Genomic DNA, 17,434 nt, shown 5'->3' on the forward strand with positions numbered 1-17,434 from the left:
GGGTGAAGGGCCACTACTCGGACTGGATGGGGGTCACGAGTGGTGTTCCGCAGGGCTCAGTGCTCGGGCCGCTGCTATTTAATATATTCATAAATGATCTAGAAACAGGCACGAAGTGTGAGATAATAAAATTTGCGGACGATACAAAACTATTTAGTGGAGCTGGGACTAAAGAGGAATGCGAAGAATTGCAAAGGGACTTGAACAAATTGGGGGAATGGGCGGCGAGATGGCAGATGAAGTTCAACGTTGAGAAATGTAAAGTATTGCATGTTGGAAACAGAAACCCGAGGTACAACTATACGATGGGAGGGATATTATTGAATGAGAGCAACCAAGAAAGGGACTTGGGGGTAATGGTGGACATGACAATGAAGCCGACGGCACAGTGCGCAACAGCCGCTAAGAAAGCAAATAGAATGCTAGGCATAATCAAGAAGGGTATTACAACAAGGACAAAAGAAGTTATCCTGCCATTGTATCGGGCGATGGTGCGCCCGCATCTGGAATACTGCGTCCAATATTGGTCTCCGTACCTTAGGAAGGATATGGCGTTACTCGAGAGGGTTCAGAGGAGAGCGACACGCTTGATAAAAGGGATGGAAAACCTCTCATACGCTGAGAGATTGGAGAAACTGGGTCTCTTTTCCCTGGAGAAGAGGAGACTTAGAGGGGATATGATAGAGACTTATAAGATCATGAAGGGCATAGAGAGAGTAGAGAAGGACAGATTCTTCAAACTTTCGAAAAATAAAAGAACAAGAGGACACTTGGAAAAGTTGAAAGGGGACAGATTTAAAACGAATGCTAGGAAGTTCTTCTTTACCCAACGAGTGGTGGACACCTGGAATGCGCTTCCAGAGGGAGTAATAGGGCAGAGTACAGTACAGGGGTTTAAGAAAGGATTGGACAATTTCCTGCTGGAAAAGGGGATAGAGGGGTATAAATAGAGGATTACTGCACAGGTCCTGGACCTGTTGGGCCGCCGCGTGAGCGGACTGCTGGGCATGATGGACCTCAGGTCTGACCCAGCAGAGGCATTGCTTATGTTCTTATGTTCTTATGTACCAATTGTTATTAAACTTCAATTTATGAGGTTTTTTTAGAAAATCTGTAAAACCTATTTTGCTTCGTAGGTATTTTTGTAATTATTAGTTAGAATTATAGCTTTCCTTTTCTGATCCATTCTGAACTATAGGCAAACCTCAATTTGCGAGTAACGCGGTTTGCGAGTGTTTTGCAAGACGAGCAAAACACTTTTGCAAATCGTGCTTCTGGAACGAATTATGGTCGCAAACCAAGGTTCCACTGTATATGGTATTAGTGGATTGTAAGAGATAACTAGAGAATGGGATTTGACATACCACCTCTCTGTGGTTACAATCAAGGCAGTTTACACATTATATGCAGGTACAGTCAAACTTTGGCTAGCGAGTAACGTAATTTACGAGTGTTTTGCAAGATGAGCAAAACATTTTCTTAAATTTTAACTCGATAAACGAGTGTTGTCTTGTAGTATAAGCACATATGCGTGTGTCACGTCAAATACGAACAATAGATGTGCTTTGCATCACTGACCACATCTGAACGTAAGTTCAAGCGCGCACAACATACGCACATCTCACGCTGAGCGCAGCTGAACGTAATAAAAGCATCACGCCCAATTCACCCATGGTGTAGTGATTGTTCGAAACGAGTGAAATCTTGCACTACAAGTACGTACAGTACTGTATTTTCTATTAAAGTTTTTGGGATGTGGAATGAATCGTCCGAGTTTCCATTATTTCCTATGGGGAAATTCGCTTTGATACACGAGTGCTTTGGATTACGAGCATGCTTCTGGAACGAATTATGCTCACAAACCAAGGTACCACTGTACTTATTTCGTACACAGAGCGATGAAGGGTTAAGTGATTTGCCCAGAGTCACGAGGAGCTGCAGTGGGAATTGTTCACTAACCATTAGGCAACTCCTCCACTCCACCAATTATTGGCACCTATGACATGGATAAGTGGCGTTATGTCTAGCCTAGCAGTTTCCAAACTGTGAGCCTAGGGTTACCAGATTTTCAAACTGGTAAAAGAGGATGCGTGGACCTGTCCCTGCTGATTTAGGCATCGTTTATAAAAATCAGCAATCTAGTGATCATCCAACCCCACCTTCCTCTCCCCTCCCCTACAAAGGAGCCACCCACTCTGGGAGATACTTCCTTAGGAGACAGATTGTTGAGGGAAGAAGCGAGCAGACGAGCATTGGCAGTCCAAATTGAGCCAAGAAAAATAACTTATACTGTCAAAGTTCTAGAAGACGGTATCCAACGTGTGCAACAAGTGTGACCTGCACAACTTTGAGATGTTGGCCACTTGAGACTTTTTTTTTTTTTTGCACACATGAATTTGAAGAATTAGATATAATAAAATCATAATTTCTAGAGAGACATACATTTTTAGTACAAATTGTGCTACAAGATGCAAAACATATTTACAGGCCTGCATACACAGGGATTTTTGACCATGTGCTTCACTGTAAAAACAAAAAAACACCTATGCACACCCATTCTAAGAACTGGCTCTATGACTCTGTGCAGAGAGATCTGGGTTCCATTTCCACCTCAGGTCTTCTGCTTCCCCAGCTGGCCCTTGAGGGATGGGGGTTCAGTCACTGTGCTACAGTGACACCTAAACCATACATCTGAAGACAGCAGCAATAACTTAATGCAAGGACGTGCAAACATTTGGGTCCATGAGCCACATTAAGTGGCCCTTCATGGCGGGATGGCAGGTCTCTGAAAGTGCATGTAGCCTCCCTTGGAGTCTCAACTGAGGAGGAGGAAAGTTTTACAGACAAGCTTGGGAGGCTTCCGTCAGGCCCACAGTGGCAACTTTACTGATGGGCCTCAGATATTACATGCACTCTAGACACTACAGGCCCGACAAGAGCTTTCAGAGGCCATAATTTGCTGAGCACCAGTATCCAAATGACAGACAAACACAGTTTATCACAAAGCCCAATGTGGCAATGTTTCAACTACATAAGACTGCATCAAGGGCAGTAACTAGAGGGGGATCATTCAGCCATACTCCCCTCTAGAGCTAACAAAGGCACTGCCAAATTGCCACTGCTCTCCTTCTCCAGACCTCTCAGTAATAGCCTGTGATGTTTTAACTCCAGGCTTTGTAATAAACTGTGTTTTCTAGCATTTGGAGATGGGTGCTTTTTTTGATCTGCTCTCTCTACAGTCCTATGCCATTTGCTTAAGGCATCCTAGTTTTCATACGGAGCTCAGGTGTGGTATAATCTTTCCACTCTCTGAGAAATCTCAGGGGTGATCACACTACATTTAGTTCTACCTGTGCAGGTAAGGGAGACAAGTGAACTCAACCTTACTCACGGCAAAAAGATACATCATGATTGCTTCATGTTTTGTAACAAAACATCTACCTCCTGGTTTTCTCTTGTAGGGAGAAAGGGATTTGAATGGCTAACCTTCACTCATTCCTGGTTTAATCAGACCATGATCCCAGCGATGTAGCAAGGGAAGTTTGCACCTGGGGCAGAGGCACCCAGCATTGCCACAATGTATTCCCCCCTCCCGCCCGGTACCTCTTCAAATCTTTGCAGGCAGTGAGCAGGCTCTCCTATCTGCTGCTTGTGCCAGCTGATCCTTCCCTCTGATGTCACTTCCTGGTCCTGCAAACAGAAAGTGACATGAGAGGAAGGTCTGAGGTAAGCGCAAGCAGCAGGCAAGAGATTCTGTTCACTGCCAGTGAAAATCTGAAGAGATAGGAGGTGGGTTGGTGGGGTGGAGAGCCAAGGTACTTGCAACCCCACCAAGATGGCATTCCCTCCTTACTACGCCACTGCATGATCTACCTCACTCTCTGGAAAGAGTAAAGGACATGAGGGTAAAAGGTGGGGTGGTTAGCACCAGAAAGTCCTCTGAAGCTTTATGGCCATATAGCAGTCTAATGATATCTAGTGGAGGCTAAATCAGTTTCTTTGGTCTCCACTAGCCATAAGATTTCTGTCACCACTGCTGGACACATAGGTTGCACTTTTACTCACATCAGTTAGGTATCTATGGAAATTGCATACCATAAAATCATATTTTGAGTTTCCGGCCTTTAAACTTTTTGTTCAGTCGTTACTTCTAAATCTTCTCAACTATTGTTGCAGTGTCTATTTGACATGTACCAAGAAAGAGATGGTTAGGCTTAGACTGATTCAAAATACGGGGGTCAAATTAATTTATGGTCTACAGAAATATGATCATGTGACTCCTTTCTACCGTGAGTTGCATTGGCTTCCAGTGGAGGTGCGTGTTTTGTTTAAGGTGGGTTGTCTTTGTTACAAAGTTGCGTATGGTATTGCTCCAAACTACATGACCGATAATTTCTCATAGCATTCCATAAACATAGGAGAGAATCACAAGCATTGTTTAATTTTCCATCTGCTCAAGGTTGTAAGAGCAAGAAATTCTTGGAACATACACTAGCATTTCAGGCTGCTTTCTATGACAGGAAATTTAGGCCACTGTTGCGTAGTGCTTGCTCTTACAAATACTTTAGAACTCAATTGAAAACTCATCTTTTTTCAAAATATTTAGTGAACAAATTTAAATTTAGGTTATGTTATTTTTAATCTTTTGTTCACCGCATTGAACTTACGGTTAATGTGGTTTATAAGTACGATGTTATGTTATGTTATAATCCTCTCTTCCTGATCCAATTACCCAAGTATTCCAGCAACAGGTTCCCTTGTCAAATGGTACAGGCCGACACTCCATTCTGTACTATTATTCTCCCTGTGTCACGAGGTCACCTTCTACCATTACCCAGCCCAGTTCACCCCAGATAGGCTCAGACTATTCATATTTTGTTCTGTCACACGTCTGGACTTGTAGCTTTTTACCATGGGCACAATGAGGCAGGAAGTACAGGACCTGTCCAAGTTACAAAGGGTTGGATTGCCACCACTAGCTCCAAGGCAGTCCCAGGAGCAGCCCGATGGGCAAAAGAGGGAAGGAAAGGTCAAACCTACCAGAGAAGAGATGGTAAGATGATATCAGCAAGAGAAAGACCCTCGCAGCATGCAAGGAGGAAAAGAACAAAATTCCATGTGCTCAGGCCTGTACTGTAGAATTCAAATCCATTTATGCAAACAACAAACACTGAGCAGAAATTACTCCATCTGAAAATGACACTTTGCTGAAATGAAAAAAACAACAACCCATAATCTGCTAAGACAGTTTAACCTTTAAGCAGACAACTAGAAATGCATGCTTTGTTTGACAGGGATTTAATAGCTAGATTTAATGGATCCAAGATGGCAACTTAGCAGCAGAGTTTTGGTCTGGTCTGAGGATTTGTTGTTTATTTAAAACATTTTTAATCCACCTTTAACCAAGGCGACTCACAATGTTGCATGCATACTTCAAGAGTTGCACAACATAAAGATCCCGAACATCAGCAAAAATCATAAGATTATACCATCTCAACCACTCATTTACTACATTACTTCAATAAAGTAGCACAAATCTAATCACCCGCAGAAAAGATGATATTCAGAAAGTAAAGTATTAAGTCAAGAAGCAGACTTAGCTTTAAAAAGCTTGAACAAAGAAATGGGTCTTAAGCAACTTTCTAAATTGCAATAGATTTCTACAAAACTGTAAGGTACCAGACAACGCATTCAACACAAATGGTCCAGCTATAGGGAAAACAAGAAGAGATTCTAGAGATGTCAGAACCCACTGATGAATACGAGTGGGTTTGCCTCAAAAAACGAGCATGTTACGATATGCATGTTACGATATGCGAGCACCTCTAACTGGCATCGCAAACACCCCCCCCCCCCCCCGCGAACCCCCCACTGAGAACTGTATCGCACCCCCGTGCTGAAAGTGGCATCCGCCCGCCCGCCCTTCCTCTCAAACACGCTCCTTACCCCTTCTGCTGGTTGTGAGAGTGAAAGCAAGCTCCCGCCTCTTGCCTGGGCCGGGCCTTGAGCATCTGCTAAAATCTAAACACACCACATCTAGCACACTCCCTCTATCCAATTCTCTGGTCACCCAGTCAAAGATTTGTCTGACAAGACCTGTCTCTAGTGAATCCATGTAGTCTCCGGTCCTGTAATACACAGGATTCCAGAAACTTCACTATTCTCCGTTTTAAAAGTGTTTCCTTCAATTTACTTTAAGAAGTATTTCCATTAATTTACTTCACAAGATCTCCACTGATTGCCCCGTTGATATGGTTAAAAAGTATATAATAGACATCCTGAGATTGCCATCTGATACTCTGTCCCCTATAACCAAGGCTTATTATGTAATGAGAACTAAGGCAGGACAATTAGACTTTCAAGCATGATAATAAGGTGAAAATGAGGTTTTGAACTTAACAAACATAGTTCCTAGAGTCAACTTTGGAATTTATTACTCAGAGAACCAATTTGATTGCCACATTTGCGCTGGAGCCAGATTGTAATACTGTACTTCAAATGTATTTCTACAAAATGCAGGAAATGTTTTTGGGGCCAGAAATAAGTTTTTCCTGATCTTTCTAAGGCATCTCAAAGATGACACCAAGAGTTTTTAAGGTTGAAAGCCAGGGTATTAGCCTTAGGTGTTTCATAAGAACATAAGAAAAGCCTTAGTTGGTCAGACCAATGGTCCATCTAGCCTGTTCTCATGGTCACTGGTCACATTCTAGAGCTGAGATTGTGATGTCATAATGCCTCATTCCATCAATGCCTAAGAGCCAACCTCATTAGTGATGTCACAATGGCTTTCTTGACTGTCCTATAATTGGCTCACATAAGAACATAAGAATAACCTTACTGGGTTAGACCAATTATCCATTAAGCCTAGTAGCCCGTCCTCACAGTGGCCAATCCAGGCCACTAATATCAAGTCAAAACCCAAAGAGTAGCAATGAACCATGCTACCGATCCTGGGCAAGCAGTGGCTTCTCCCATGTCTTTCTCAACAATAGACTATGGGCTTTTCCTCCAGGAAATTGCCCAAACCCTTCTTAAAACCACCTACACTATCCGCTCTTACCACCACCTCTGGCAATATAGAAAAAGATATACTAAAATCCCTCCTCCCCCCCTCCGAATATTGAACTTATAAATTTAAGGGAAAAATGGCATCTATTCATTACAATATTTTGTTAACGGCTCCCACACATCTTGAAATTTCCTTAAATACCCCTGCTGTGTAGCTATTACTCTTTCCATTTTATATATATGACACAATGAATTCCACCAAAAATTATAATTCAGTCTATTCCAGTTCTTCCAGTTACAAGTAATTTGTTGTATGGCAACCCCTGTCATTATAAGCAAAAGCTTATTATTATTCGAAGATATCTGACTCTTTGCCCTCATTGACATGCCAAATAATATAGTATCATAGGTCAATGCCACTGGGTTTTCTAATAAACAATTAATTTGGCCCCAAATTGATTTCCAAAAAGCCATAATAAATGGACAATAGAATAATAAATGATCTAAAGTCCCTGTTTCGAGATGACAATGCCAACATCTATTAGACTTAGAGCTATCTCATTTTTGTAACCAAACAGGAGTCCATAATGCTCTATGTAACAGAAAAAAAAACAAGTTTGTCTCATAGATACAGACACTGTACATCTCATCCTCCAAGTCCAAATTTGTGGCCATTGAGACGCAGTAATTTGATGCTTAATCTCAATGCTCCAAATGTCTTTGGTTTCTTTTTGATAAATCCAGTTGACAATTTATACCCCTGGGCGGCCTGGTGCCCCAGAAAGTCCACCTGAAAGCATAACAACTCCAAGCTATATTGATTATTAAGATTTTTCCATTCAGGGAACCCCTCCTGAAAGGCCTGCTTCAGTTGCATCCATCTAAAACTTTGTGTTTTATTGAGGCCATATTTATGTTGCAACTGTGAAAAATCAAGCAGCTTACCATTAGAAATAACATCATCTAATACACGTATGCCTGCTATCATCCAATACTTCCAGATGACCTTAAATCCGCCAATTTAAATCTTGGAGTTCAGCCATATTGTTTGATTTGTGAATTGGAATAGGTGTTAAATTACTCACATATCTTAATGTTTTCCATGTATCTACTGAGAACATGGTATAATCGCAGAGGAAACATGAGTCGCCATTCCAACCATAACCAATCTGGGATATTTCCAATGAGCTCTGGGAGGACCCAATACATACCCTAACATAGAGTTCAATGAGCACTGGGAGCAGCACAGAACATTCAGTACGCTGAACTGCGCGAAAAACCGCTTTTGCGATTTTGTAAAAAGGAGGGGGGGGGGTTAATGTAAATCTTGGATTATTAATTTCCCCTCTTTGTAGACAAAAGATGATACTGTAATTTACGCTTTTTAAGGGATATTTTTCTTGGATAATTTTCTTATCATCACTGTTGGTTTGAATGTATAACAATAATAATAAATAAATAATAGTTAGATTTACCAATGATGTTGGGCTTGTTAACACATGTGTACAGAGAGGCCTCACACATTCCGAGTCGTTTCCTTAATTAAAAAAACAAATAGACCAAAATGTTTCTTACTGAAAAGTCTGATATCTTCTTCCTGAACACCTATTATTTGGGACCCTGTTTCCATATTAAAGCAACGTTTTTGTTGATCTAAATAAAGGGGGTCTTTTACTAAGGCGTGCTAGCCGTGTTAGCATTTAGCTCGCACTAACTCGGCTAATGTGCCTTAGTAAAAGACCCCTAAAGTTCCTGCATCAAGTACATCAATTATTTTTGGGATTTCAGCTATTATTTGAAAAATTTAATTTCCACAAACTCCTTGACCCCAGAAAAATGTTACAGGGATTGGACAGATTCCTGAGGGAAAAGGGGATCGTGGGGTACTGAGGGAGGTGCTGGGGTGTTGCATAAGTATAGACAGCTCACCAGGTCGTGCAGGTGCAAGGCCGGAGGGTTAGGGCATTGATGGGAAGATAGGACTTCGATGAGAAACCTAGGGGGCAAGGGGGCCCCTTCTGGTGATTAAGGCAGGTCATGACCTGTTGGGCCGCCGCGGGGGCGGACTGCTGGGCGGGATGGACCTCTGGTCTGACCCGGCAGAGGCACTGCTTATGTTCTTATGTTCTTTCTCTCCTTTATAAACTGGTTTGGATTCCCACAGAATTAATAACAGAAATTGTTTTACATTCCTCTTCTTTCTAGAGAGTTTTATTTCTTACAAGAATAAACACATTCTTTTTTTTTTATTACTATTTTCTTTTAACAGAAGTCAAATTTAAAAACAACCATGGCTTTGCTTTTCCAAGAGTCAAACTTCTACATAATTCAGATGCTCACATGTATTATTATATTTAGGGACTCTTATTAATCTTTCTTTCCAACTGCATGCCAAGCAAACGGAAATGGGCAGAACATGGGGAACATGAGTCAGCTGAGCGAAATTGGAAGGGGCAGAGTCTAACATTAAATTAATCATTAAAAAGGTGTGTGTGGGGGGGGTTCTTAATGTTGTATTTGGATTTAACTCATACTCAGGTACAGGGGATGGAGGAGTTGCCATACAGTGAGAGACTGGAGAAGCTGGGCCTCTTCTCCCTTGAAAAGAGGAGACTGCGAGGGGACATGATCGAAACATTCAAAATACTGAAGGGAATAGATTTAGTAGAGAAAGACAGACTGTTCACCCTCTCCAAGGTAGGGAGAACGAGAGGACACTCTCTAAAGTTGAAAGGGGATAGATTCCGTATAAACGTAAGGAAATTCTTCTTTATCCAGAGAATGATAGAAAACTGGAACGCTCTTCCAGAGGCTGTTATAGGGGAAAACACCCTCCAGGGATTCAAGACAAAGTTGGGCACGTTCATGCTAAACTGGTGAGACTGGACTCATTTGGAGCACTGGTCTTGACCTAGAGGCGTGAGCGGACTGCTGGGCAGGATGGACCATTGGTCTGACCCAGCAGTGGCAATTCTTATGTTCTTATGTACAGTAGCTTGTGGAGACTGATAAAATGACCTTCTGCTATGCAGGAGTTAAGATATGGAACTCCCTTGTAGGCCAAATACAAAAATGCCATGAAAAGGGTAGTTTTAGAAAATGACTTAAGACAAAATTAATTTGTAGACGCCTTTTTCTAGTCAATCATTTTTTTAGTGTTGTTGATGAATCATTCATGACCCTTTGAATAAGCCTTTGGGGTTATTTTGTAAATATGTTCCCTGAGGATTATTTGTTTGTTTGTCTAATTACGTTTTTTATAATTTTATGTATGTAAATTATGTAAACTGTTTAGTTTTAAACGGTATAGAAATTTTAAAAATAAAATACAAAGCTGCGCTAGCAGCTGCCATGTGGCAAAAGCCCCAAAGCCTTTTAAACTTCTATGGGCTTCGGGGCAGTTACTGCAGCGGCAGCTGCTAGCGTGGGGGGGAGGGGTAAGTTTGTACTGGAGACAATGGAGAGTTTAATGCAATGGTTCCCAACCCTGTTCTGGGGGACCCCCAGCCAGTTGGGTTTTCAAGTTATCACTAATGAATATGCATGAGAGAGATTTGCATACCTGTCACTTCCATTTTTACCCCCAGAGGGATTCACAGCCCTAGCCACCCTGAGGAGCAGATATCATGAACCAGAAAATCATGTATCAGAAAGCCACTGGGACAGTCCAGGAAACAAGATTAAATAAGTGGTCAAGGGACACCTTTTTCTATTTCTCTCAATGGTTTTGCAGGGGGGGGGTTTCTTGCCATCTACAAACAGGAGGTGCTGCTGCTTCCGCAGTGTATGATCAGGAAGAATGGTTCCTCATGGACAAAATTATATACAGGCACATGACAGATGCAATCCTCTTGTTATACCAGTGAAACAGGCGCTATCTTAAAATGTCCTAAGAAACCCCATGCCACAGCTTTGATAAACATCAAAACAGACGTGCTCCTGCCCTACCATATTCATATTCCCTTGCATAGGGCAGCATGTCATCAGCAAAGACCTACCAAAGGAAAGGGAAAACGTAACATGGATGCAGATACGGCACTGGAGCGAGGAAAGGGGAGCGCCATAGCACTCAGTAGTGTACTTCAGCCAAATGCCAGGACTGACTGTGTGATTTGCACCGAGTCACTTGACATGGGTGGGGAAAGGAGGGTTAAGATGGTCAAGGGCAAGTTCGGAACAGTTTCATAAACACAGTCAACCGGAGCACAGATCAGAGCTGTCCATGGTCCCTGGAAGTCACTGCTCTCACTATAAAAGCCTCAGACTAAGTAGTTATTCCAGCAAATCAAACCAAATTGCAGTATATCATTCTGTGATTTTTTTTTTTTTTGGCGTCAGAAACGCAGTTCCCCATTTAATTACATTAGTTGCACCTGCACATATTATGGGTAATAAATCAACTTTAATTTATCACCTTACCAAGCTATTCTTCTTCTCTGGCTTATTTATAGCTCAACATTATTAGAACCAAATCTTTCTTCGGTAGTTTGCAGACCAAAAGCTGGGTGTCAGAAATCTGTCAGTGAACGATTGTGCGTATTGTGTGCGCATTTCAAAGGCACACACAAACACAACGAACAGCTAACTTTAGCAATTACTTATTGGCCAAAAAGCTTGTCTCCCAATTTCCCCTAGGGTGTAAGTAACCTTGAAGTGGTGCAGACAATACCGGTAGCACTTCCAACTGGTGAACCCAGGGAGGGAAGGCAGGGAAAGAAATACAAACCCTCAGCAAAAAAAACTGAGGCTGAGACATCATCATCACCTGGACTAAGGTTTGCCTAGCACGTGGCTCTCTCTTAACAGGTCTAATCCAAAATGTGGATGCAGAACCAAAGAGCAGTGGTTTATTTATATTCTGTCTTTCACAAGGTGGAGCACAGTAAATCATTCTTAACAAACATAACCAATACATAAAAATTAAATGCAATCAATAAAACTGTAATACTCATTCTAACAAAAAATACAAATAGAGTCGGCAAAAACAAGATATTGCGTTGTTCTGTCTTGGCATTTTTAACCAAAAAATATGTCATAAGAACATAAGACTATCCTTACTGGGCCAGAGACCAATGGTCCATCATGCCCAGTAGCTCGTTCTCACAGTGGCCAATCCTGGTCACTAGTACCTAGCCAAAACCCAAGGAGTAGCAATATTCCATGCTACCAATACAGGACAAGCAGTGGCTTCCCCCCATGTCTTTCGCAATAACAGACTATGGACTTTTCCTCTACTGTGTTACAATCTATCAAAAAAACTTTTCATAAATAAAAATGCTTTCCATCATTTCCGAAAGTTCCCAATGGGCCCACCTTTCTAAAACACAGAAACAGAGAAACCTGACAGTAGATGAAAGCCAAATGGCCCATCCAGTCTGCCAATCCACATCCATAATCTCCTCCTCTCCCTAAGAGATGCCATGTGCCTGTCACTTGCTTTCTTGAATTCAGACACTGCCTTTGTCTCCACCACCTCTACTGTGAGACTATTCCATATATCCACCACCGTTTCTGTAAACAAGTATTTCCTTAAATTACTTCTGAGCCTACAGCTCTTAATTTCAACCTATGCCTTCTCATTCCGTTTACATATTGAGATCTTTAAGTCTATCCCCATATGCCTTATGACCAACTCCATCCTATTTATATCATTTGAAGGTACAGCCTCTAAAACAGTACACAAAATACGAGGGTCATACAATAATTTATGTACTTCAGTAGGAAAAAAAAGAGTTTTCAAATATTTTTGTTTTATTTTAAAATATAGCTCCATACACTTCACCCATTTTTTCTGCAATGACTAACCCCTTTGAAAATAATTTTTCTGTTTGACCTTCAAACTAGGATGTCACAGCTTCCTTGACGTCTTCATTACTTGAAAACAGATGTCCACAGAAAGATTTATTCAAAACTCAGACCAGGAAATAATCTGAGGGAGCCAGGTCAGGACTGGAGAGTGGATGGTTCAGCTGCTGAAACCCACATCCTCGGATGATAGCCTTTGAATTGTCGTGACACGTGCACCGGTGCATTGTCATGAAGAAGCAGCACGCCTGCTGTGAGTTTTCGTCTTTTCTCTATGACTCCAGGGATTCAAGACAAAGTTAGACAAGTTCCTGCTGAACCAGAACGTACGCAGGTAAGGCTAAACTCAGTTAGGGCACTGGTCTTTGACCTAAGGGCCGCGGCGGGAGTGGACTACTGGGCACGATGGACCACTGGTCTGACCCAGCAGCGGCAATTCTTATGTTCTTATTGTGTTGGTGTAACTCTCACCAGTTATGGTTATCTTGTGTGGTATGAATTCCAGAAGTACAAGTCCTTCATCCTAGAAGACAGTTGCCATGACTTTGCCTGCAGATTTTTCTGTCTTGAACTTTTTTGGGGTGGGGGATGATGACTTGTGCTTCCACTGCATTGACTCCATTTTGGACTCAGGATCTCTGTGATAGACTCAAGTCACCAAACGATGAAAAAAAATCCACTTTATTTTATTTATTTAAATATTTATAACCCGCAAATCTACAATTCTAAGCGGTAACAAAATTACATACATAATAAAACCTATTAAAAACACAAAAATATACACAGCTCAAAAAACATAACACTTGGTCTTCACAGAGCATCTCCAAGTTCTCCTGACAGAACTGGAGCCTTGTGGCCTTCTGACATGGCGTCAGCATTCTTGGAACCATCTTGCATTAACTTTGGACATGCCCAACTTTTCATGAATTATTTTCCAAACTGTACCTGCCGAGATGCCCATTTCTTCAGCTATTCAGGAAACCTTCATTTGTTTGTCTGACAAAATTAAATCAAGTTTCTTCCACATTTCTGCGGAAGTTGCTTCCACAGGCCGTCCAGTGCGAGGGTCATCTTCAATGGACTCTCTCCTCCACTTAAACTGCTTGCTCCAAATTTTTACTTTGTAGGATGATGGGGCAGGCTCACCATAAACTGCAGCCATGCGTTCATTGTCTTTTTTGATTTTTTTCCCTTCTTCTCTGGTGAGAAATTTTACCACTGGACTGTGTTCCAAATCTAGCAGTCTCTTACTTGATTCACACGAAGGCTCTTCTGACATACTGTCTCATAGAATGTTAAGACTCGCACTGAACCGCAACTGTGCATGAGTAACCTTGAGACGTGTCACAACATGCACAGACGTGTTTCAACACGCTTGCTACTTCCTTTCATATTCAGGTAGATAAATTATTGATCACCCCTCGTATCTTAGGCCTAGATTCAACCAGTCATTTTGATCTGCCAATCTCAGGCTTACCCTCCCTTAATGTGGCTATATAAACTCTAGAGGAGGGAAGGTTAAATGAAGGCTTCTTGCACACACATACTCCTTGCTAACTACAAACATATGAGAATACCATGCAATCAATGCAGGATTAAGCACAGAGGCCACTAACCCGGCATGACGCAGGTCCACCTTAATAGGTGCCAGTGAGCCATTAGCAGATGAAATGGGCAGCTCTTGCTTTATTACCAGCGATCTAGAAAATAAATATAAGATTATAGACCACGGCAGTGACTTATTGCTTGCTACCGCTGTAACAGCCAAATAACTTCAAACTGGTCGAACACTGCCAGTTTCACACAGGAAAGCGGTTTGCAATTTCATGCAATCTACAGAGCATGGCACCAGAATCATAAGCACAGTTGCAAAGGATGTGCACTGAACGTCCACCCTCACCTGTCCTCCTCTCCGTAAAAAATATGATGGGGCAATTTTCAGTTTCATACAGCTTGTATGGCTTTAAAGTCCAAGAATACTCTATACCAGGAGCCTATTCAGTTCTCAAAACTGCCCAGACATCAGCATCTCCTTCATCAGCAACCACTTTTCTGACCAAACCAGCACACACACTTTTGAAAATGCAGAGGTATAAGCACCATCTGCCTGATCCCTCCCCCCTTCCTCTACTTACTATATATAAAATTATGTGCTTTGTGAACAGCATGTGTATTTTTACCCAAACACAGCCTAGTAAATTTTCAAGTCGCCAATTTCCAAGAGTCAAAACACTATTTTTATCTCTGGGCTTTGAAATTAGCCTTCCTGCACAGTGGCGTGAGGGTGAGAGGCACCCCTCCCCACACCTCCACACGCTCCTTCCCCCGCCCCCTCCTGTCATGTGCACGCCGCTTCTCTTCCCTCGTACCTCTGTAACGTTCCTAGCGCGAGCAGCAACCTCCAAGCTGAGGTCGTGCCAGCGTCAGCTCTTCCTCTGACATCACTTCCTTGGTGCGAGTCCAGGAAGTGACATCAGAGGAAGAGAAGCTGGCGTGACAGCAGGTTGGGGGTTGCTGAAATGCATGTGCGGCAGTGGGACGGAAGAGGGCAGATAGGAGGACAAGTGCCTGCACCCTCACCACGATGGCACCCAGGGCGAATCATTCTCCTTACTACATCACTGTTCCTACTTAACATAACAGAAATGATTATTTATATATCGCATAAGCCTTTCAGTTCTATGCGGTTTACAAAAGAGGTCAAACTGACCAAAGTCAGTGAGCTACAATATAACTTGGCAAAAGAGGTTAAGAGTGGAATTACAAAAGTGGTTGGCAGTAAAGATTTACAGAGAGGTAGAGCTGACCAGCGACATTAAGAATCCATACACAAAAAACATACAGGGCTTTTAACACTTATCCACACGTGGGGTGGGAGCTCCACTGAGGATGGAAAAAGAGAGCAAGTATTTTACATATAAAATCCCCATGTACAATGTTAAAAGTAAAACAGAGGTGTGAAACTGGACGTGTTAGCGGCAAGTCCTTTACAAAGGACTTGCTACTCCTTGAAAATGTAAAGTGTATGTAGGGCATGATGCTGTTTAGGAACTCAGGATCAAGTCAATTCCATGCCTTGTAAAACTAAACCTTATTTATGGAACACACTGTCAGGTCAGTTACGCCTGTGTAAGATCAGAGATGTCTTTAAAAAAAACGCGGGAAGACACAATTCTTTGTTGAAGTGATTATGCAAATGAATTGTCTACAAACAGTAGTTAATGTAAGATCAGAAACTTTTTTTTTTTTACTCTTTAGAGCAGTGTATCGCAAACTGTGTGCTATGAGACGTCCGGGGGGAGAGGCGCCCACACTGGCTGACTGCCTACAGGATTTGCCCCTCACAGCGAGAAGCACATCCCGTAGGCAGGCAGCCAGCGCCATGCCTCTTTCCTTCCAGTACCCCCCACTGGCCTCTGGAGGCCCTTCGCACATGCACGTGACATCATGCCGTTTGCGCACTTCCAGATGTCCTCAAGCCACGGCCACGTTTAGTGTGCCGTGGCTTCACAAAGTTTGCGAGACACCGATTTAGAGGATACAGCTATTTACTGGTGTACTTATGTACAGGATATGAATGTGATCTGCAGGGTGGGTTACAGCAGTTTTGTTAGTTAGTGAAAAAAACCAACCCCAGTACATCATCTTTTTAAAAAATTATTTTGTATGTTAATTGTGAACTGCCTAGACTTTTTAGGTGGTTTTTTAAATTTTTAAATAAATAAACCTTCCCAGCTGTGTCTCGGCAAAAAGTTTTTTTTAAATGCATATATTATTTTTTCACTGGTGCAATTCTGGCCAACTTTCCAGTGACGGATTCTTCCTGTTTCATAGCAAAATACTAAGGGATCCTTTTATCAAGCTGTGGTAGGGATTTAATGCGCGTAATACCGTGCATTAAACCACCTGCCGCGCTAGCCGCTAACGCCTGCATTGAGCAGGTGTTAGTTTTTTAGCCAGCCGCGGGGATTAGTGCGTGATGAAAAGTCCAACGCGCTAACCCCGCTAGCGCAGCTTGATAGAAGGACCCCTAAATAATCACAGGAATAAAGATCAATTAGCACAAATCTGCCCAGTTCATCTCCTTAACCAGAGTAAAACAGTTAGAAAATACATAAAATTCCCAATACTAACACCAACAGCAGCTCCCCAATCCCACCCACCCACCACCACCACCACCAACTAGCATTATTTACAAAATGGTAAAACTAAACCCCCATCTAGGTATACGAGCACTATAGACACCCATCAGAAGGAATCCCTACCCCTTCCCAACAGCTCCGCACTGGCTGTGAGGACATACATCAATTAGATCACAGAGGCTCTTCCGGAGGCTGTTATAGGGGAAAACACCCACCAGGGATTCAAAACAAAGTTGGACAGGTTCCTGCTAAACTGGAACGTACGCAGGTGAGGCTGGACTCATTTAGAGCACTGGTCTTTGACCTAAGGGCCTTCCGCGTGAGCGGACTGCAGGGCAGGATGGACCACTAACTGGGCTGACCCAGTAGCGTCAATTCTTATGCTCTAAGCTACCATATCCTACTACTATTAATTATTTCTATAGCACTACCAGCTGCACAGAGTCACAAAGAATAAGAAACAGTCCCTGCTCGAAAGA

The 17,434-nt window shown here is 42.3% G+C and overlaps 1 protein-coding gene across 6 annotated transcripts in view; it reads right to left on the reverse strand.

Moving 5' to 3' along the window:
* MSI2 (musashi RNA binding protein 2) overlaps positions 1 to 17,434 on the reverse strand; it is a 756,883-nt gene that overhangs the window by 680,035 nt on the left and 59,414 nt on the right. For 4 of the 6 annotated variants that reach the window (XM_033922616.1, XM_033922615.1, XM_033922617.1 and 1 more), the window contains exon 6: positions 3,604 to 3,690. The exons of the other annotated variants lie outside the window; for them this stretch is intronic. In XM_033922616.1, the coding sequence (XP_033778507.1) occupies positions 3,604 to 3,690 (87 nt within the window). The remainder of the gene's footprint in view (positions 1 to 3,603; positions 3,691 to 17,434) is intronic. 6 annotated transcript variants of the gene reach the window in all.

Source organism: Geotrypetes seraphini, chromosome 15, assembly GCF_902459505.1.
Source record: "Geotrypetes seraphini chromosome 15, aGeoSer1.1, whole genome shotgun sequence".
In the NCBI taxonomy this organism is placed as follows: Eukaryota; Metazoa; Chordata; class Amphibia; order Gymnophiona; family Dermophiidae; genus Geotrypetes; species Geotrypetes seraphini.